Source organism: Syzygium oleosum, unplaced genomic scaffold (assembly GCF_021117445.2).
Source record: "Syzygium oleosum isolate NSW1041296 unplaced genomic scaffold, Sole_v2.1 Sole_v2.05, whole genome shotgun sequence".
Taxonomy (NCBI): domain Eukaryota; kingdom Viridiplantae; phylum Streptophyta; class Magnoliopsida; order Myrtales; family Myrtaceae; genus Syzygium; species Syzygium oleosum.
In genome coordinates, this window is record NW_026607489.1 from 8,257,324 (window position 1) to 8,280,194 (window position 22,871).

Consider the following 22,871-nt stretch of genomic DNA (forward strand, 5'->3'; position numbering starts at 1 on the left):
AGTGGCTTGGTCTGAAGTGTCTTCCCAAGTTTGAGGGAGGGCTTGGCCTTAAAAACTTACTTCTATGAGTGATGGTTCTATGTGTCACGGTCCATAGGTTTTCAAGGTACAAAGGACTTCCGACCAAAAAAAGAAAAGGTACAAAGGGCCGTGATATCGTAAAGACCGGGCGAGCCTTTTAGAGTTTCTCGAATTCTCTAGAATATTACTGGGGATGAGCAATATGGGAAATATACACCATTATGGAGAATTCTTGTAATTAATGCGGGTAGTTGATAGATGGGGAAATTGAACCTCCATGTTTAGATTGTAGGGAGATCTACGGTTATGAATAAGAGAGTATTTGTATATATAGGAATCCCTCCTCTCATTGGTATCATCTCACAAGTAATAGAAAATCCGGATCTTCTCATCTCGCTCTAAAGATCCTTGTGAGGCCTACCTTTACCCGTGAGATTTGGAACACTGCTTGTATTCTCAGGAAGTTGCAGTCCAAATCTGGTTCCTTTTGCATTGCTTGGGTGCATTGTCATCGTTTGAAGGGATCTAGCATCTGAACTGTTGTTTTTAAGGCCGATAGTACTTACTTATTCATTCTACCTAAGGTATGCAATGTGTTATGCACCACCAACCAATTTAAGGGAGCTAGAGCTGGAGCTGACATGACATTTGTATCGGGTTTCAGGAACTATCCTTCTGGAGTTTTACATTTCCGTCTGATTCTAGGCAATACGGAATTCAAACTTCAGTATGCTGATTTCGAATATCTTTAGCACCTTTATTCTCCATGGTGAACTGGCCAGGCTCTCCTATTTGCTTATGTCCGTGCATCAATGGATTAACTTTCATAAACAAAAGACATATCTCCAATCTTTACTTATCTGTCCACTCTCTGCAATTAAGCTGCTTGAAGTTGCATTTGTTGATTAACAGGCCAGAGTAATAGGATTGTAGCAAAAGGTAGTTATTCAGCAAGAAATAGACCAACTCAAAAAGAACGTAAACTACTTCGGACATTCTTATTTCTCATTTTCTCAGTCATACAATGTGTTCCCGGGCAAGCATTCGCTTATGGCTACCATTACCCAGTGAGTTTGTCATTCTAGCATATTGGTATTGCATTGACGATCAGGTCATAACAATAAAGTCGAATCCCCCGTGCCACTTCTTTCTTTGGCTATTATGGCTCTGTGCCAAATTGCCAAGTGAAGCAATAAATACATCTACAGTGGCTCGACGAGAACTGGATACTTGTTCTTGGGCATCCTTACCAGAGTAGGCTGGACTGAGTCATCTCTCTCCAGAGGAGTCCACCTATCAAGAAGATTAAGATTGTCAGAACAAGTTCTACACTCACAATAAACGCTTGAGAAATTAATCAAGCATAGTCTCTGACAGGAACATATCAACCATATCGTTTCTTTTTCTTTTTCTTTTTTTGCTTGATTTATTAAGAAGACTATAGCTTAAGAAAGGTTGTCCCCTTGGCTGGTTGACATGTTAGATGGCAATCAAAATGTTGTGGTAGGAAGATGAGACTTTGCTTGTCAAAATGAGCATTTTCTCTTCTTACTTGTATCTGCACGCCAAGTGATGAATGAAAATAGAGATCTCCAGCTTCGCCAGATTGATCCCCGGGCACATACGTGGACCACTACCGAATCCAAGGAAGCTGAAAGGCTTCAAAGGTTCCTGAGATCAATAAAAACACTTCAGCTGGAAATTAGAAATGAAAATGTGAGCTATATAACGAAGCGACAGAAAGGAGCTTACATCAAATCTGGAAGGGTTGAAAACTTCTGGTTGAGGGAAAACTTCCGGGTCATGGTGAATAGAAACAACATCCAGGTTCACCGACCAACCTTTCTTGATTTTATATCCTGTAAAAGACCAAGAGCTAGTATTAGTAAGCATCTTGATATTGCATTTTTCTGACTAGCATGTTAGGTCTTTTTATCGGGATGCATACCATCAATCTCAAAATCCTGAGCAGCTTTCCTCGAGAACCAAGGTAATATCGTGGCTCTCCTTAGAGTTTCACTTATTACCTGAAATACCAAAGATACAAAAATTTCTACGTCTTCCAGTTTTCAGTAGGGTAATTAACGTGATAGAGTTAATGTCTTGCTTACTTTAGCGGTATAAGGCATGTTATTAACTTCACTCCAAGATAGATTCGCTCCACCCTTGCCACTCGCTTGAATTTCCATATGTTCTTCCTGCATACGAAGCATACAACCCGTGCTTCAGTATTGTTAGGTAAGGATTTCAATTTAACAGAGTTCATCGCAAAACAGGAGTACCCTGAGCCGTTGCAGAACTTGAGGGTTCTCTCCGAGAAATTTCACGAGCCAAGTCAGAGCAGCAGTGGTGGTGTCATGACCAGCAATTAGAAGAGTTAGTACATTGTCCTTCATTTGCTTGTCAGTTAGCTTCTCTTTGTTGGCTTCTCCGTCTGCTGCTTTGCTGTGCTTGATTATCAGGGACTCCAGGAAATCATTTTGGAAGCCTTGTCCTTCTCTCCTCCTAGAAATAATGCTGTCCAACATGCTATCCATCCTATCCCGAGCCTGATTTTGTCGAAACATTATATTGAGAAAGTAATTAGACGAAGTCTTCTTTCTATCGCAAGTATATTCAAAGTATATGAAAAAAAAAATTACCTGAATTCCACGGTGAAATGCAGTTCCTGGCACTTTAAATGGCAAGGAAGCGAATGAGGAGGAAATTATTTTGAAATTGGATCGGAATTTCTCCTGCTCTTCGCCTTTCGGTTCTAAGCTCATGATCATGTGGCCAATAACCTTGAGGGTGAACTGCACAAAGAATATATCTTACTATTATGTTCAAGAGTAGAACTATTAAAGCAGAATTTCTGAAGATCTTTTTGTGGATACTTAACTGTAGAAGCCTCCTCAAGAACTAAAACTTTTCGTCCCTCCCATTGATCGAATGTTTCTATCGCGAGGGCATTGATAAACTGGAAGTACTTCTTCAGGCCATCGATGGATAGTGGTTCCGCAATGAGCCGTCGAAGCCGCTTGTGTTCTTCCCCAGTTGTCTGGAGAAGACTCGTGGGGCCAAGAACCTGCTGCCCGGTATAGAAGAGGTTCAAACTCACCATCCCATCTTTTCCAGTCAATAGAATCTTGCTCGCTTCTCTCCCGGTCATGAAGACAGTGAACCTTCCCAAGACAAAGGACTTGAATACCTTCCCATACCTGTTGACAAATGCACATATCATGTAAGTTATGTATTCTGATACTGAAATTTTGATAATCGGTCTCACTCTTGGTCTTTGATTGATTACCTTTCTTGTCTCTTCTTCATGAAATTGTAAATACCAGATGGACTCGAAAAATCGGATATGAAGGAGAAGCTTTCGCCAACAACAGGCCAACCCAAGGTTCCCGGGATGTCCTCCATTGCTTTTGGTGATGTCCATAAATGAAGGAAACCTACTGAGACTACAAACACGACCAGAAGCACCAACATTGCCAGGATGCTGAACTCCATGGCTAGAAAGTTTGCGAGCTTCTGAAACACAAAAGCACCTGCAAATGTCAGAGAGGACCAAGAGGCGGCTTTATAATGATCAAGATAAGTGCTTGCTTTGGTATATTCTCCCTTGTCCTTGTTGTTATAGCGATTTTTGGCAGCATCATCTTGCAAGAGACAATTGGCCCATTGGGTACATCCTGGAAACGAGGCTAATGCTCCGCCAAAGGAGGAATTCCGCCTAGTGATGAACGACGACGTGAAGTGATTCGTGGACGGTTGCCCCGAGCAATATTGTCAAGGTCTATTCTGCCAGTTTTCATCCGGCATTGTTTGTTCGTTTCCTCTGGTCATTATACATTCTTGTCTCGGTGTTTACATCGACAAACGACATTGTCTCTTTCTCGGCACTCGATCTCGCTGCCATATACTGCCATATGAGGCAAGCACTAGGCAAATAAAAGAATGGCATCAAGTGTTTGACATGCAATGGCGTCTTAATCCTTGAGTCATTGGTTGTATCATGTCATTTGTATGCCGTCCTTCGACTCGCAGAATATGCATTTGATATACAGATTGGAAAGTCTCTTCCAACACCAACCCTACTCTCTCTCCTCCATTGGGCGCTCACATATAACTGGTGGAGTCAACATCCAGTGTAGCCTCACAGGAGAGCTGTACGTTTGGATCTTTTTAGCACATAACCTACCAACAGACATCGGGAATCGGCGCGAGAGCCGTATAGTTCGCTCGCTTGATATTATTTGTTTTCCTTGCTCTCGCTTGCAAAAGGGAAGCCTAACTTGTGAGGAAATGAAGGGAAAGGAAACAATGAAGAAATGAATCCCTTGAGAATGGTTCCCTAAGCAGAGAAAGTTAATTTCCATAGTGCACCCATTAATACGTGAGGTTGTCTAACTCGTTCAATGATCAAAAGTGTGCATGACATCAGTTAAAGCATATGCAAATTGATGATTCCAATTGATGGAGACTGGCATAATATTCATATGGCAAGGGCATCACGTGATGTCATCGTTTACTTTAGCATAGATTGATAAACTGGGAAGCTAGTCTTGCAAATTTGTCTTTATGGAGAGGATATAGGCACAAGTTGAAAGGAATGGCTGATGAGATTATTTATTCTTGCTGATTATCAATTAGTTTTTTGAATAATGAAGAGGTTTAAGATTTTTCCCTTCGTGAAATTCTTGTCAGCTTCTAGGGCTAGATGTCCATGTATGAAGAGCCTGGGGAGTTGAACTTGTCTAATATGGCCATCGTTGGGTGGGTCCATCACTCGGGATTGCATAACGCAGCCGCATTATTCCACTCAGCCAAACTCGCCATTGCAGGTCCTATGGTTACCAAAGTCACGGACCGAGCCGAAGCTTTCCTTTTGAGCCAACTTTGAGGGCGCTGAGGATCAAAAATGCCAATCAGAAAATATTCTGAAGAATAAGCGGAGAAAAATATTCTGAAGAATAACCGGAGAATTGTCAAACAAGCATCAAGAAAGGAGACGGAGTTGGAGGCGAAGTATGTCCACTCACAATCTGATGAGGATTAGTGAATTGACAACGAGCCATCTCGGCGGAGAGCTCCTAGCTAAGGTTTACAGATGGGACGCAGCCTAAAGTCGAGAATTGAGCACATCGCATTAAATAAGAAACGATGAGGACAACCATTCCGAAGATTATTGAGAACGTCTCAATTTCTTTACAAGCTATGATGGGCATGGCCGAGAAAAGAAGACCAGAAATGTACAAGCTATGAGTCCAAGTTAGATATAAACAGCAAAACAGAAGCTTGGCAGGAAACAGGTCAAACAAATCAATCAGAACAGAAGAGGGCATCGGGCGATGGGGAAAGGCTGCTTACGAAAGAATAAGGTATCTGCCAACCATATATAGAAACGGGAAAAGCAACAAATTACAACAGGGTCTCAGCCCCCCAAAGAAAAAATTGGGGTAGCTGTTATGAACTTATCTACGCCTCTGTCGGGAGTAACTCGGTGATCCAACCACAGCCGTGCCTCTGTAGTTTCTGCTAGGAGAATTCACGGACCCCCTAAAGGGAGTGTATGCAGCTCTGGCTGGTTCTGGCACCGAATCCAATGCAATCGACTCCACAAAGCATGCCGTGTTGATACGAGTCCTCTCGAGCTCTGCCTGTAGAAAATCGGAGCTATATTGCTGTGCAAGAGCCTGTAGAATTCAAAAGGCACGGAGAGGAAGCTTTTATTCACCAAACTTTTTTTTAAAACCCAGATAGTCAATAGATGAAGAGAACGAGAAGGAAAGTGAAACAGAAGTAGAACTGCACCACCTATCATTGATTCTGTAACCAAACCGTGAAATATTAAGACAGATGATGACTCTCAACCTCTATAACGAATTTCAGCCCACTACTTTGGTTTCACATCCACTTCACAGGACCTTCATGCATAGACAGGATTTAAAGGTAAAGTCACAATATCAGATATTATTTAGAGCTTCCGTGGTCTACTAGTGTAACCCAAAAATTTACTTTCAGATATATTTTCAAATTTCCCCCATGAAAAAGGCTCACATAAATAGCTCCATGGAACTTTGGCTAAAAAAGTAGCGATTAGCTGCATGAAACATGATAAGTACCCAAAGAAAAACGCAACCTTGTTCTCCTAGGAGATAAAACATAAACAGGCCAATATTATCCCTTACAATTAAATCATCTGGTGAGACACCCATCCCCTGCTGCCTTTCATCTGCAAGTGCATCTTCACTTCCACGAGTTGGGCGCCGATGGTGGCCTGGATTCTCAGCAGCCTCCGACATACTCTCAGTGGCTTTCTCCAAAAGCACCCCTTGTAAAGATTTCAAGGACTCCCTTGCATCAGCCGTAAAATATGGATTCAACACGAACTCAAAATATTCAAGCTGCAGTAGACACGTAAGATGGGTTGGTTCAGCAAATCTGAGTGTTTTTCCCATGTATAAGAAGTATACAAAGAAAAATGCCACAGCATGTAGAGAAACGAAGAAACAAAGAAATAATGAGGTGGAGATGATGATGATGATGATGATGGCGGCGGCGACAGTGGTGGTGGCAGGCGGTGGCATGAAGTAGTGGTAAGGTGGATGTGTAAAAAATGTAAGATATTGGAAAATAAGAGAGCGAATCAGAGAGAGAACGAGGACAAGTATAACGAGAGTTAAAAATCATGAAACAAATTTACATATTGGTAATGAATTGCTATCGTTGCAGGTTGCTGCACAAACATACTGCAACCTGGTTTGCAGCCTAACATAGTCCACTAGACTAAACAAATGGTAGCAAAAGCGGATACAACTAGCGGCCATATGCAAAAGCAAGTAATAGGAAGACAAAAAGCTTTTGGAATTAAACTTATGATCATAAGCTCCATTATCTTGTTATCCTCTTACTCCAATTCTCCTCCTGCCTAACTATTTGGATGCAACCGTATTAGCACATCCATGGAGTGACTGTTAGCAACGGTCTGTTATGGAGAGCAGCGTTTCATCTGCCTTAAACTTTTTTCAATGAAACGAACTATAAAAACTGATGCATTATCACAAAACTTCATGTCTTGACTTTCCTATTCCAATTAGAGGAAACAGCCAGCAAGCTTAAAGTAAAAAAATTACATTAGTCAGTTCCTAAATAAATCATACCTCAAGCATGAGCTGGCAGAAACCATTTGCATCAAGTGATCTAAGTTCTTTGCCTTTGTTCTCATTAAAGAGACTAAGAAACGTATCGACCAATCCTTCCACAAGAACACCTAGGATCTTTTCCAACAGAGGCTTAGCCCCTGCATAAACCTGTTGTGACATACAATAAGAAAAGCTTTATTGAAGCAACTATAGATAACCAAGCACCAGATACGATTAGATCAGATTGCCACTTCATGTGAAATCCTAAGCCATAAAGATCACATCTTATGAACCCAAAAGTAGAAGAGATCAGAGAACGTAAACACTAGCCATGAAAAGTAGTAGGTGTGAACAAGGAGGGATAAAATTATACAATCATAGATAGACAGAACATACCTCAGCATGAACAGCTACAAGAGTGTGCATTAACTCCACAGCTGCATCCCGCACACCCTACAAAGTATCACCCCAATATTAATATGGATCTTCACAAGAAGTTCAACATATAAAAATATAAGAAAAGTGGCCGTCCTGTATTAGTTCAAAGCCTCACTTTGACTGCAGGTGCTGATCCCCAATGAACACCAGAATCCAATAAGTAGCTCACAGCAGCTTCTCTAATTAAATTTGCCTGCACAGACACCAAAATTATCAGTAACATATCAATAAATGCTTCTATGTTAGGCAGCATGCCAAGCAAAAGTATCACATGATTCATGACGTTATGTTTGATTTGCACATCACTCTACTTCCATAAAGTCATAATATCACATTTAGGAAGTCCAATTGGTGATGAACATTGACATAAAAAAAAGTTCCTATGACCAAGTAAGATGAAGAAACATGCACATAAAACCCATTCGCGAGAATGGATCCAAAGATTCACCATGGATGAATGTGAAGCCATACCTTCGCAAATGTATACTGCTCAAGAATTTTCTCTTCAAGCCCTGAGAAGGAAATTACCAAATCTTGTATATCACTGTCCCCTTCGTCCTTTACCCTGAATGAAGACTAGATAAGCATTTTCCACAGCATAAATATTTCATAATATATATAAAAAGGCAAGAGAAGTTCTATAATAAAGAAAGGAATGCAAGAAAAAGGACATTGCTTTGTTCATTGACTGATTTATCACCAGGATATTGTTCTCCATCTAAGGAAATGGAAAGAAGCCTGACTCGAAAAGTTGGAGGATATGAAGTGCCAATAAAAAAATACCACATAAACCATCATTTTTCAAAACAAGTAAATTATAATCCAATGAGTCAGATTATGTGATGTGTACCTTTCGAAATCAATCAATAGGCCAAGTTTAAACATAATAGTACTCGAGGTGTGGCCTGATTTGGGTAATTAAGCACAGATATAAATTTGTTTCCGGTTTTACACTGCACATACTGCCATAAGCAATTTAAGACAACCCTATCAGACAAAATTGTTCTTCTATATTTCAATATGCAAAAGACATACATAGATTGAAGCCAGATTTGTCTGTATTTGTTGTACAACTCATAAGAAAGCTCATCCTTGCAATATCCAATATTACTGAGGACAATTAATAACCGCTGATGTGCACTTCCAGGAAGATCAGTAGAGATATTTTCTTCCAGTTCATTTGAGTAGCCATTTTGCAAGTAGGGACTCTCTTTGCCTGATTTGTTCTGTGCTAGCTCAACGCCAATGCGCTCTAGATGACCTGGTTGATGCATGCAAATAAATCATAATTACCAACTGGGATGTCGGTAAAATTTTGGAGAATGAAAAGTGATGCAATGACCACTCAATCCACCATACCAGCAAAATCAAGAAAACAGTTCAGAAATGCAAGTCTAACAGATTCTAGAATTTCTTGGAGCTGTAGAAGCATATCTTCCGACTTTGTTGCCTCACTCTTCACGGACAGAATCATCCTGAAAAGGAAAGCCAGGAACACAAAATTGGAAGCATATTTTAGAGCACATGCGGAATCATTTAAATAAATGCAAGAAAATGACACGTGCTTGTTTGTCTGCTTGTTATCGATCAGTTTATCATGGGTGCATGAAAGCACAAGATTTGCCCCACACATAGACATAATACTTTATTTAAACTGCTTTTGGAGCGATCCTCAGCGAAACAGATGAATGTGAACATGTACTTTTCCTGTAATGACGATTTCTGGAAACACATTCTAAGAGTGTATTGGCAGTTTCGTTTATTTCGTCACTATTATAGGAGGGAGTCAAATGTGAAGACCCATTTCGTCAAGACAGCATCTCAGATGATACCATATTCGTAATCCTTCTTCTTTGCTCAGTTAAGGGAAAAGGATAGGAGAAGGGGTCCAAGCAGCATGACAACAATCACTATGGGTGGCCTGCACTATGAACGTAGGGATTTCCAAAAAAAAAAAAGCAGAAATGCCAACATAATTCACTAAACTTTTTGAAATCAGGTATTCGGATGAGAGGGAACATAATATAGTCATGAATACCCCTCCAAACGTCTTATTTAGGCCTCACACTAGGTGCCCAATTTTACTATAAATAGAACACATAATTGAGAGAATGGACAGAAAACTGACCAATTGGAAGTTCTATTATCAAAAGGGGATGTTTCTACATTGAAAAAAACAAAAAAACTGAGTAGTCTTCCAAGTATTGTCCTATTCCCCCACATCCTTCTCCAACAGATTATGGAATCTGCGAAGAATTTCCTCTGGAGAAGTAGTGCAGATGGATATTCTGACATCTCAACAGGGATTTCATATTCTCCCCTGAGACTCACTTGCAAAAATGACTTTGGAGGTCAGTTGAAAAAAAGCAGAGGATATGGAATGAAAATTTCACATATGGCATTATGACGGGTGGATCGTAAAGGTTGGTTGAGCCTCTAGAAATATAATAGAAAGGTAAAGATGTGCGTGCTGAAGATGTTAATTTCTCTCTCTAGGACTTGTTTGCTATTACAGTTGAAAACAAGAGATGGTAGCTGATGTTTTAAACTGGAATATGCAGTGGACTCAATGTTTTAAAACACTGAAGACTGATAAGAGGAAAGCTTAAGTTTCCATTAATACTTTGTTTGCATTAAAGGTATAGATGTCTGCGAAGTTTGAGTTTGGATGAAAACGCCGAGAGTGCTTCTTAATCAAACTTAGAAGAACTGTGGCTCATTCCAGACCTATTCAACTAGTCCGAAAGCAGATCTGGAGTCCAGTCCCCCTTTTATATTCTGTGGACCGCTGTGAGAAATCGGATTCTGATTACTAAAAAGTTATGGAGAAAAAACCATTAGTATCCTATTGTTAATGCATTGCTAAGCAAGATGGTGAATTAATTCATCTCCTCCAGCGTTACGACATTGTAACCAACTAAACAATCAGCATGGCCAAAACAAAAATGGTCTCATTATGCCCCAAATAGCTAAAAGATATTTGCCAAGCTGGGTGCTGATTTAAAACGCTTCAACAGTAAAGATTTGGAAAGAGCAAACCTACACTGCATCATGTGGAATATATAAATGGAGACGAACATAATCTTTGTCATTATCAATCTAAAAAAGCTACTATTCTGTCAGTTTGTGTATGTTTCTGTCGGAGTCATGTTAGTCCTCATAACTGATGTTCCTAGTTCAGCCAATACACTTCTCTTTCCTCATAACTGATTTTCCTAGTTCTGCAATAAACTTTTCTTTCTCCTTTAGCACCTTCTGGATAGAGCAAAATAAGGTTCTCCCCTCAAGAGATTTCCTTTCCTTTTATCAAATGAACATGAAGAATAACACCTCAAACAGACCCACATAAACTTCCATCAAAATCAAAGGAAGGCACTCGAGAGTCCTACAAACCAAGGGCTAATTAAAGTAGGCCAGTGCTGAGCTGCTTACGTATAAGCCAAAGCATTGACATGAAGTGCAATAGATTACTTACATGTTTATCTGATCCATTGCTGAACTCACAATAGCACGGAAAGCCAAAGGCAAGAAGGAGATCGTGTATGGAGACTTATTTCTTTCAAGAATAGACACCGGAACCCAAGTTTCTTCCTTAGATGCCTCTTCTGTCATTGACCGCATCCATGAGCATAGCCTTAGTATGTAGATCTTCGTGATCTCAGAATGCAACGCACGAAGCGCTGAAACTGCAAAGAAGCAAAGATTATCAGAGTAATTGGAGAAGTGGACAGAATGAAGCTTCAGGAGTAGGGTAAATACCAGCACTGGGAGGAGCTGATTCTTTAACTTCAAAACTTCGGCATGCTTTAGATATTTCATTTATAGCATCACTCATGTATGACTGAAGAATGTTCGATTCTCCAAGTTCCCGGAAGGTGTTATGTACCTGGACAGACATTGAATGCTCAATTCTATTGAAAAGCTCACAATGAGATAGCAGTACAACCTAAATGCAGATTTAACTTCTGATAAGTATTTTACAAAGCAAAAGGAGCAGAAGCCTAGAAGCAGATTTCGCATTTCCTTTTGTAAAATCTGAGAGTCCGTACCATCAGAAGATTGACATAAGAAACATGATCAGGCAACAAATAACGATGTTTTCCCCAAACAGGTCCGACCACTAATATCAAAGTAAAAATTGGAACAAAGGGATTCATACACTTTTTTACTATAGCCATAAATCATCGAGGCCCCATTTGGTTAGCAAGAATGAAATAAACAGTACAGATTGAAAGATATAGGAATGAAATTGAGTAATTGAAATGGAAAGTAATGTCTGAATCACCGTGTTTTGTATAACATTGGAATCAGACAGCAATATATAAATGGTATGATATTCTGTTTGTCACTTGCTATAAAGTTTATGCAGATTAATATCCTTACCAAATCAAAATTTGCTTCTCATTAGATTTGTCGAATCCAAATCATATTACTTGTCTTTTTGCAAACTTTTCTTATTATGAGTTCACAACTCAATTATTCCTGCCCCTAACCCATGTCCCTCCATGTCATTGAAAACACGGTAACAGAGCCCTTTTTATTCGCAAATTTCACCTGCCATTCCTTTAATTACAGGTGACCGAACAATTTAGAAAAAAGTTCCCATTTCCCTCGAGTTCAGTCCATGTAATAAAACAAGGCCTAAAGGCTTCAACCTCCTCCCATCAGCACTCTCAGCATGCATTGAATGTCCACATGCATCTTCATAAATCAATTAGATTGTTAAAATAGAAGTAGACTATTTCTTATGCCCACTCCACAAACTGGTGATGCTGTCATCATTGGAAGTCACAACTCATTTATGCCATAAATTGAACTGAACCTGTTCTAATCTACCAGCCTCATCCTAAAGGACTCCTTTAGGATCTTACGTTATCATCAGAATTATCGTCAACTGAACTAACTTGGCACATCTTTTTGGTGATATGATTTTTTAATCCAAAGATGGCCAGCAATGCCAATATCAGAGAGTTTCCAGAATGATCCTTTCATGGCAAAATTTACCATTAAGATTTCATTCGAGCAGAAGCTTGCATTCCCAATCCAAAGTACATTGAATTCCTCAATAGAAAGTTATATATCTCAAGTCTTACGTTTGTGGGAATCCATGGTTTAAAGATGCCACATAGGCTCACCACCCCTATAAGACCAGCTCTTAACATTGAGCTGCACAAGCCTCAAAGACTAGAATTGAATCGTGGTGTTCTAAATAATTTTCTTCTTTTTTTAGCCGTAAGTTCATTATCACCAATGCAACTCAAGATGGAGGGAAAAATCCTTGCTCAAAAATATTTTATCATGTGTAAGATAATTTTTCATGCTTAACAAGCTGCCTGAGACAAGAAATAAGCACCGTGTAAGTATTTTTTTCTTTTTAGTAGACTCAAATACCCAGAGAAAGAAAATAACTTTTAACTAAACATAAAATATGCACATTCTGATGAACAGGAAATATTGTTTATCAGAATTGACTGTTCATAAAAACTTTACAAAGTATGTACATCCATGTGTTTAGTTGCACATCAAATTACATGAAGTAATCAACTTCCAATGATTATAAGAACAAGATTACAACCTCCAATATATGTAAAGCAATATACCACGTAAAGCAGCCAAAAAGTCGTTGAGACAACAAACAAAGCGAGTGTGCTTTCCTGAAAAAGTCTTCAATAATGATTCCAGAAACCATTCCTCTAATTTAGAAAGTCATGAGGAAATATTTTATTTATTCAAAGATTGAGGTCAAAGTATCAGCTACAGATCAGTTTCGTCTCAAATGTAATATGCAATACATAACATTCTCAGAAAAGGGAATAACAGAAAGCTGATGTCTGTCCAAAATGTTCAGGAACTTGCCAAAAATTCACTATCAAAATGCAAAAGAAATACCTTTGCTTCATAGGCTGATAAGGTCTGCCGTATCATCCCAGCAACTTCCTCAAGAGAATGGCTTGAGTACTTCCCTTCTCCAACTTTTTCCTCAGGTTTATTTCCCGTGCTGTTTATGTTTGAATCAGTAGAAACTTGGGAAGACTGGAACATTAAGACCATAATTAAGACAGTTCTCAAGTCAATTCAAACAGAGAAATTACAGAGTTTCTTTTATAAATGACCAACAAGTACACAAGGAAGCTGACGCACATGCCCATGTCACACAGATGAGCACATGCACTGATGTACGCATGGATGCACCATGACCCATGCCTATTTTTACACCTGCAGAGTCAATTCCGCCCCCACCAAACCACCACCCACCCACAGACACAAACAGAGGGAAAGTGCAACAGGGGAACAATTATAATTACTCCTAAGCAAAATTCATTTCCTCTTTCGGCTGCAAAGCACAACTAATGAGAAATAATCATAATAAGGTCTTACGGGAATTAGCTAGTCGTGGACTCCCTGAACTAAGAGTTCTTGAACAAGGAAGTGAGAGTTCTAACCCAACTTTGAAGCTGATGCAAGAATGTTCTAAATGACGTTAGACACAAACAACAGCCCACTCCATGTAAACATCGCCAATGAGCAAACCAGAAAACAATGTCATTACAGACAGAAATTGCCATAGCCATAGTATCCATATCTCATTAAATAATCTAATTGTGCTTTGCTATGAAACCGTAAATAATCGTAAACAGCAAAGGGTAAGATCAACCCGTGGTTGACCCAAGTAGGTGGGAGATATCCAACCTGAAAATGCCCCATTCTGATAAAACTTAAAATAATTTGAAGTAGCTCGCTAAGGGGCTCTTCTTTCTTACTCGGGAATGGATTCCCTTTCACCTAAGCACACGCTATCTGCGACTAGCAATATACTTGCCAGACTTTACAAATTCTTAAGTAGTTCTATCAGACAAAAGTTACACTGTTGAAGTATATTTAATAGTGTTAGTCATCAGCTAGTAAATAAATATTAAGCGAGGTAGTCAGTTTTATGTTTCACTCCTCTCTACATAGAGCATCTTATGTACTCTTATATTTGAGTAACAATCTAGTCGTCCTTCTCAGACCTTCTCTCTTGCAATCCTTAAATATTGACGTATACAAATATAGATAAATGCTGAAACTCACAAGTTACAGTGTCATCCCACTTAACGCGGCAGCTCTATATTTGTAAATTTCCTCCTCTCAGAGAATATGTATAGGACACGATACTGAAATTGAACGCCAAGTGATGTATAGGCAAACTACTAAATCGAGAACGTCGCATGCATAGAATCTCAACTGAAGATTAGAAAATGAATACCTTTGCAAATTTCCCGCTGAAAACAGAAAGGGCTACTTTCCAGAATGCTGGTACATGATAGACAATAACAGAAGTCAACCTATGAATATATTTTCCTCTGAGAGCATCAACTTCTTCCCCTGCCAAGTCTAGTGACTCTGCATCTACCAACATGTTGATATTGCCAGGATTGGGACTATTGTCATCTGACTGTAAGAAGTGAAATCATCATCAGCAACATGAACAATCTCCCTCTGCCACAACAACATGATGATTAGTCTAGTACTTCAGATTGTGAGCTTACGGGTTCATTCAGATTTTGTTGAATGCGCCTCCATCTTGCATCAGAAACAGCCCTTTCACGCAGCTCGTTTTGCAAATTCTCCCTCCTTGCTTCATGGTCTAAAGAGCACTTCTCTAGCAAACCCCGAATTCTTTGATTCTGGAATAGTCAGAAACAATGCTGTTGAGGGGAAAGAGTTCACTTTTCTATAGATGCAGAAGGATAAATCTAAACAGAAAGTGCACAATTGTTGATTCCCTCTTGTTTGTGCTCTTTATCTATTATTTTGTTTTGATTACATAAGGGGATTGAAAAGTTTCATCAGGCCTGTTGATAAATGGCTAGCAGAGACCCTTAAGGATGGGCAAAAAAAAATCTCCAGAGTTCTAAACCTCAGCAAGTCAAACTGAATTGTCGTCTATGAGTTCACAGGAAAATCAACAACAGGAAATGCTTACAATTTTCACAAAAGGAAAATCACATTCTGACATGGACATAAATTTACAAACCTGGATATTCAAATAATGCCATACAGGGTCAGATTCGGGTTCCAGCTCTAGCAACAATCTTACTGTGTTTTCAAGCTACAAAAAACATTACAAGCCATCAGCCAAGAGCAAACCAATCAAGAGACCAACACCTTAAAGAACAAAGTGACTTGCATAAAGCAGCAAAAGACGAGCTGAAAAAGTTCGAAAAAAATCAGCTGATGATTGCTAATATCATATTCTTCACTAATCCCAATTGAAAAAGACATGCAAGGACAAATTTAATCGTCTTTTTTTTGTCCAATCAAAACATGTGGATGAAAGCTGTAGCAAGTACTTTAAAACGGCATATGTGTGATTTCTTCTCTAATATAATCTAGTAATAAAATGAAAAATCAATAATATGCACAAATAGGTGATGTATTCATGCAATTGCACCACATGGCGTGACCACAAGCGCACATTATTCATTAACTTCTTCAAAATCAGTACTCTTTCTTACTCAAATAATTTATTCAATGCTCATATAGATATTATTCAATTATTATTGTTGTGTAAATTTATATCTTCGAATTCACTGTGTTTGGGATAGAAAAATAATATGCATTTGTACATACCATAAAACAAAATTATCTCTGAGTTATCTTTGGTTTATTCAGTAATACATGTTATTCAAAAAGTGAGTAAACAAGCATGTCATCCTACACGACAAAATTCAAAAACCATCAGGCTGTGAACAATATACGAATGAAATTGATCAATTGTTTGTATGACTAAAACAAACAGTGAGATTCCATAATGATGCCCCAACAATTTACACAGCCTTCATATATTGAAATTATTTATATGAAGTGGATCATTTAATATATGAAAAACTCAGAACAAGGTCTATTTATGTTGACAAATTCAAGCTAAAAATTTCAAAACAATAATTTCAACCTGTTCACCACATGCGTCTTCTACTAATTTCCTTAATGAAGTTACAAATTCATATGGCACAAGGGATGGGAGGACACACCCTTCTATGACCTCTGGGAAAGTCACATCTGAGCTTAAAACAAGGAGCAATTGAAATAGCTAAAATATCCCCACAGCTGAGTGAACCATCAGCCAAACTTGGCCTTGCGACTGTATGTTCCCAGATCCATAATCATTTCACACCCATGATCTCACCATTGTAGAAAATACTATGACAAGTCAACTCAACTAAGCTCAATACCAAACAAACAGGCTAGACCAGATGTCATATTTTTGGCAATTCTGCCATATTTAAGCCAAAACTGTCATTCCCTAGCAAGGTGAATGACACTATGACCATGGTACCTGACGAAGTTATAGAGGTATCCTTGAGTATGTCATTTGACTATGTTTTTTTTTCTGATTGGTATGTCATTTGACAGTGTTGATACCAAAAAAAGACAGCTTTGTTTCAGAGGTTGTCCTTTCTACGGACCAACATTTTTTTCCACCAATCACAATGATCTGAGAAGAGAGCTGAATTTCTCTATTTTCTAACTAGGACTACAAAGAAACAACCCTTTTTTACTTTCCAGTATGATATCAGTTGCTAGGAAATGCAGAAGCCAAGTATGCATGTTATTTAAGCAATATCCATCCTCGCTTGAGTTTGCAGCTTCTTACTAGGGAATAAAAAAAAATGAAAAAACAGAAGAGGAACTTACATTTCCTAGATCAATGTGAGGGTCTTCCATAGACTTGTACAGCGTACCTTTGAACTCCAGCATCACTTTTTCAACCTCTTCAAGTACACGTTTTAGTATTCCCACCTGAAGGCATTGAAGATGAGATATGGTTCAGTTTTATTAAAGAAAGCAAGTCAATCAAGACTACAAAAGAACAAGTCAAATAGGCTAAAGCAGCATATTTTTGGTTTGTAGCCAATTTATTTGTTAAACGACAACATTATGATACTGTCCTGTTTATGCGCTATACGACCTTAAATGGACTGGTAACAAGACGCAGACAAATGGATGGAGACAACATCTTGTCTCTAAATCAGGCTCTATCAACAGTTGGATGCAGGGGATTTTTTTTCCCTTCGGGGGAAAAAGACAACCCACAAAAGCCGCTTTTAATGGAAAAGCAGCTTGCAAGAGCGCTTTCAAGTTTAAACTAAACATTTAGAATTATATTGGGAGGGCAGAAGGAAGATGGGTAGAGAGAGAGAGAGAGATCTTGGTCAAAAGTTGCACCACAAGTAAACAAACAAGATATTTATGCACTTCAAACTTTTCTTAAGTATACCACAAAGTACTTTATTAGTCAATCCCAACTACCATTTTCTCCTTATTAAAGGAAAAAGAAGCATATTTTATAAGGGAGAAACTAAAATCGAGTTCAAGAGATCCTCACTCAACCATTACAAAAATAAAGTTGTCTCTCTCACTTTCAGATATGGAAAACTCATACTTTTGTTCTTTCAGGTTTTCTCTTGATGACTGGCTGGCATACACTTCTTTTCTTAAATCATCCAGTTTGATGCCCCACAAAAATACCAATACTCAACCAGATTGATTTTATATCCACCTAATGAGGCCACCCTACTGGGAGAAAAACTTATACTTAGGGGAGATGTTGTCCGTCTGCTACAACATCAATTCTAAAGATCAGAACTTCTCAGTCAGCATAGCTAAGGCTATGGTCATAATGTTCACAATGCTTGCTTAATCGTTCATGAGAACCATTCTCTAAAGAATGTCACGACGCTGGTCAGCTAAATGATAAAGTAGAGATCCACACACATTTCATCCTAATTGTGGAACTTGCACTTTACAAAAAGACCACCAAACTAGAGATTAGATCAGTCCCGGCAAAATAATGAGGCTCCATAAAAATCTTACATGAGATGGTAGAGCAATTGACTTCGCCTTCTTGTATTCCCTAACTGCCAAGTCGTACTCACCCTTACTGATGCTCCCACGAATTGTACTAGGCAAGTTGAACAGAGTTCGAAATCTTTGAAGCATTCCTTGGACAGAACGAATTTTCTCAGCTTGAGCCTATATTTAAATTCAACAAGTCATTAATCACTTACAGTGCCTCTCGCAACAAAGTGTACGTATGCAGAAAGCATGAGCAGTAATTGTTGCTACTAACCTGTCTCTCAAAGAGAGGCTCAAAAGCACGACTAGCCAATGAGCTTACATCTTGAATAGTATTAAATAGGTGAGCAGTCCCTGTGCCTTCAGGGTCTTCTTCAATCCGTTTTAGTTTCGATTCAATGTCTGATAAAATGAACATTTGACTCATCAAATTAAAAAAACTGAAGAAATTGGCAGGCAGAATTACTTAAACAAGTAATATAATACCCATTGCAGCAAAAAATAGTTAGTAGCTTGATAGAATCAGAGATAGGCCCTCAGATTGGACAGGATCACCACGTACCGTCAATTGTGGTTTTACATGAGACAAAGCAATCGAAGTTTTCTTTAACCAATTGCTTTCTCTGTTGAGTCCTTCCTCTAAGATCAGTTTTCAGAGCAAGAGCACCAGCCTCTAAGTCTGCTGCACTTGTATCTTGGTGTATCCGGGATAAGAAAATCTTAGCATCAAAATTTTCCGAGAAGTACATCAGCTTCTCTGCAAGGGTTGGTGTCAATGATGGCAACTAAATTAAGGTCCAAAAAACAGCTCCAAAGCACCAGCATTGCTCAGACTTAAAAGAAGCATTGGATGAAAAATTCCAGAACTAAGATGCAAGAAAATCAGAAAGATGGCCAATAATATATTAAAGAAATTACTGAATCCACAAAATATTTAAACCAAATGCGGGCTCACCTGTGCAATGACAAATCAATCAGGTGAAGCAATGAAGCATTGTAAGTTTGATGAGAAGATTCGCCATAAACACCGAACTCTCCACTAAACTTAAATCCTAATGATGTGACTTCCTTTTTAGCAATGGCCCTTTTACTTCTACCGGGAGAAAATCATGAGAATATAATATATGTTGAGGGGCTAAAGAATATGAGTACAAGTCTCGCAACAAGACTTGTTGAGAAGTATAGTATACATGCAAGCTCATATTCATGCTTCATATACCAGTCACTTCATATAACAGGATCATTTAACAACCATGAAAATGCACCACAAGGTCCACAACTTTGCTAATATTTTTAGTTTACACAGAAGTTTTTATGTTCTCTATAACTTTTTCAGTATTTTCTAAGATCTATTATGCAACACGCATTTTACCCCCAAAAACAAGGAACATCAGGGTGGGAGATCTAGAAAAAAACGTGCTAGAGCATTAACAAAGAAAAACTGTTAATGAAAGATTTCTCAGTAAAGTAGTTCTACAGAGGGTAAGCTAGGGCTCGCATACAAAGAGGAACACTTTTGGGTCAATCCTCAGCTGTTTGGAGGACAAGGTCCATGAATGTAGGAAGACGAGAACATCCAAAGAGGGCATCCACTCAACTAAAGTATGGCAGATAGTCATACTAAAAGGTGATAGAAGATAAAAGAGTACCACGAAGGCTGTTATCCACATTATCTTTGCCACTCTTTGACGGAGAACTTTCTGACGCTTCTGTAATCAACCGTAGTGATTTGTTGTCTATAATCCTGTCGGCAAGAATGAGCAAAAGGCAAAAGCAATCAAAGGACTAGATCACAAAACTCTAAATTATGAGATAGTCAAAATCTACATAGCTTTGTCATTCTTAATGCAATTGTCAATAAGTAAAGGTAAAAATAAGAACATACAGGTTCAAATCGACTTAAAATCAGATACAAACGGAATTTGCTCGCTCCAAAACAGGAGCAGAGCTGTGATAGTGTCTCACCAACAATAAGCCGCTTAACATCAGATAACATTGAATACAGGGGAACAGGCCAGAGTAAAGCCAGGACAATGCCGATTACCTCGGGGCTCTAGAAAAATTAGACAGAGAAAGAGCAGAAAATTACCCCAAGCCAAGTGGGTCAACACATTCCATGCCACGAGGGAAAGACTGCAAAGTGTTGAGCCCCTTTTTACCCACTACTGATACCTTCTTTTCCAGTTTTTGTGCTACAGGTGCTGCCCTCGTTTCCCGCATATCACGAACCCTACGAGCAAGCTGTCGGAAAAGAGCAACTTCAACTGAAGACTGAATCATCATTTCTATAATTCCGAGAAACTTGGCAGTAATTTAACCCAAAACAATCATTTTGTAGCAAAAATCACGGGAGTGACTTCGTTCCCTCTACAGCAAAAGAAAGAAAAAATAACTAGATATTGGCATCACTTTGGTTTAATAGCTTCTGCTATCATTCAGAATTGCTGCAATCCTGCAATGATAATGTCCCAAGCACAAGAACATAGACCAAGTATATCACCTATAGAATTCATCCAAGATAGAGTTTACAAGATACTGTAGCATTTTTTAACTAAGGCTGCGCACAGTGCAGAACACCCAATGAAATCGTTTGACATCTGCGGATACACTTGCCATTAAAAGAAGACCGGATAGTTAAGGTTTACCGTCTCGATCTCACCTCGTCTTCGTCCACGCGCTTCCAGCAATCAGGTTCTTCGCCATCCCACGCTCTGTCGTCGTCCCTCCCGGGCCTCGAACCACCACTCGCGCCACCTCTAGCCCTCGAACCCGCGCGATCCTTAGCAGAATCCTCGTCCCCGCTCGAGATGCTCAGCATCTCGACGTCCGAATCGTCATCGTCGTCGACCACCCTCCTATTCCCGTTGCTGCTGCCCCTGTTCTTGTTGCCGCCGCCCCCAATCTGCCGCTGCGCGCCGCCGTAGCCGGCCCTCGCGGCGGCCGGCGGCGGGGCCGTGGCGGAGCTCCTCTGCTGGTGGGGGTGGGCCGCGGGGGCGGGCGGCGGCTGGACGTAGTTGGCGACGGGCTTGCGGGGGTTGGGGCCGGGCTTCTGGTAGCTGAGATCGCGCTCCGCCTGCTCCTTGAGGGCGATCTGGAGGAGCTCGTCCTCGTCGAGGTCGTCGCTGTCGCTCGACATTCCCCCGGCGATTCGCTCGCTTCGGATTCGATCGGATCGGGAGGAGATTCGCCGAGCCTTTGCTTGCTGGCGGCGAGCGTAATTGAACTTTCGGGCTGTGCGGCTATGGCGGAGAAGGAAGGGAGGAAGGGAGTGGAGAAGAAGGGGAAAAGTAAAATGGCGGATAAAAATAAATAAGAAAAATAAGGAAAAGAAAGAGAGAGAGAGAGAGAGAGCGAAAGGAAACTACTGTAGACGAAAATTAAGAAAAAAACAATAATGTATTTTCTTAGGATTTGAAAAAGACGTCAAAAATTTGAAATTTCTTCGAGCCTAAGCCTCCATTGTGACTGTCAAAAATTTGAAATTTTAGACGAACATAGATATTGCTTTAATACAAGGAAAAAAGACGTCAAAAATTTCAAATCGTGTCTACTGTGACTGTATCGTATCTACTCTAAATTTTTTTTATAATATAAAAAATCTCAAATTTATATGTGTGATACATTTACCTCCATCGAGATTTTGCCAAATCTGCCTATGATACTCACGTGACTTAAATGAAATAAAATCGACGTTATCTTGACTGAAAAATCATCTAACGAAACATTGATGGAAGTGGGTAAATGTGTCACATATGTACAAAATAAAGTTTAGGATAACTATGTCAAGGCGGACATATTTTGGATTTTTGATGGGTATAGTTTTTAGTGTCAATATAAAACGTGTCATATTAGAAATAGTTTGGAGTGTTTTGTAACTTTTTTCCACTTTAATCTATTTATATTCTTTTCAATTGAAGGAGCAAATTTTCTTTTTCCTTAATCTCGAAAGAAAATAGAGAAATCAACTATTATGACTACACCCCGTTATATCAGCTTGCGAAAAATAAACGGAGAAGGAGGTGCCTCTCAGGCCATGAATCTGCCCGTCAGCCTATAACCTAACTTTGCCCAAAAAAATCCACACATAAATTACATTTTCAAAACGAACACGGTAGTTAATAATTTCGATCTCACGAATGATCAGAATGATTCGATTATTAAAATTAATTTCTCGTGGCTTCACGCATTTAATACCCAAAAACTCTATCCTTTCACAACGATCCTATCAGTACGCGTCACGTGCGCGGGCATGGTCAATTTTTTTCTCGAAACCCGACAATTTCTAATCTTTATTTTAATGCTCGAAAAAAGGGTTGATCAAGAGAGATATTGCGAATCAATTTTTCCATTTCTATTCACAGAAAAAAAAAAACAACAAAAATAATCGGTCTTTCCATTTCTTCGAGCAAACCACACTAGTCCCCCACGCCCCACCACACGTTA

At 39.3% G+C, this 22,871-nt stretch overlaps 2 protein-coding genes across 2 annotated transcripts; both read right to left on the reverse strand.

Annotated features, from left to right (window-relative positions):
• Positions 1 to 17: 17 nt before the first annotated feature.
• On the reverse strand, positions 18 to 3,516 carry LOC115693854 (abscisic acid 8'-hydroxylase 1-like). Its single transcript, XM_056311629.1, has 9 exons — positions 3,311 to 3,516; positions 3,073 to 3,221; positions 2,664 to 2,833; positions 2,304 to 2,570; positions 2,133 to 2,219; positions 1,970 to 2,048; positions 1,774 to 1,880; positions 1,574 to 1,692; positions 18 to 1,314 (listed from the first exon to the last, which is right to left on the reverse strand). Exons 1-9 carry the CDS (start codon positions 3,514 to 3,516, stop codon positions 1,224 to 1,226), a joined length of 1,275 nt encoding a protein of 424 aa, XP_056167604.1. The 3' UTR covers positions 18 to 1,223.
• A 1,654-nt stretch (positions 3,517 to 5,170) lies between these two features.
• LOC115693853 (exocyst complex component SEC5A-like) lies at positions 5,171 to 21,724 on the reverse strand. The gene is made up of 21 exons (XM_056311749.1): positions 21,088 to 21,724; positions 20,518 to 20,669; positions 20,078 to 20,172; positions 18,991 to 19,185; positions 18,703 to 18,830; positions 18,447 to 18,605; positions 17,268 to 17,372; positions 15,607 to 15,681; positions 15,119 to 15,256; positions 14,836 to 15,024; positions 13,479 to 13,622; positions 11,349 to 11,475; positions 11,065 to 11,275; positions 8,949 to 9,064; positions 8,625 to 8,850; positions 8,061 to 8,154; positions 7,705 to 7,782; positions 7,548 to 7,604; positions 7,170 to 7,319; positions 6,198 to 6,413; positions 5,171 to 5,702 (listed from the first exon to the last, which is right to left on the reverse strand). The coding sequence occupies exons 1-21, from the start codon at positions 21,562 to 21,564 to the stop codon at positions 5,481 to 5,483; spliced, it is 3,354 nt and encodes a 1,117-aa protein (XP_056167724.1). The 5' UTR covers positions 21,565 to 21,724; the 3' UTR covers positions 5,171 to 5,480.
• Between the last annotated feature and the right edge of the window lie 1,147 nt (positions 21,725 to 22,871).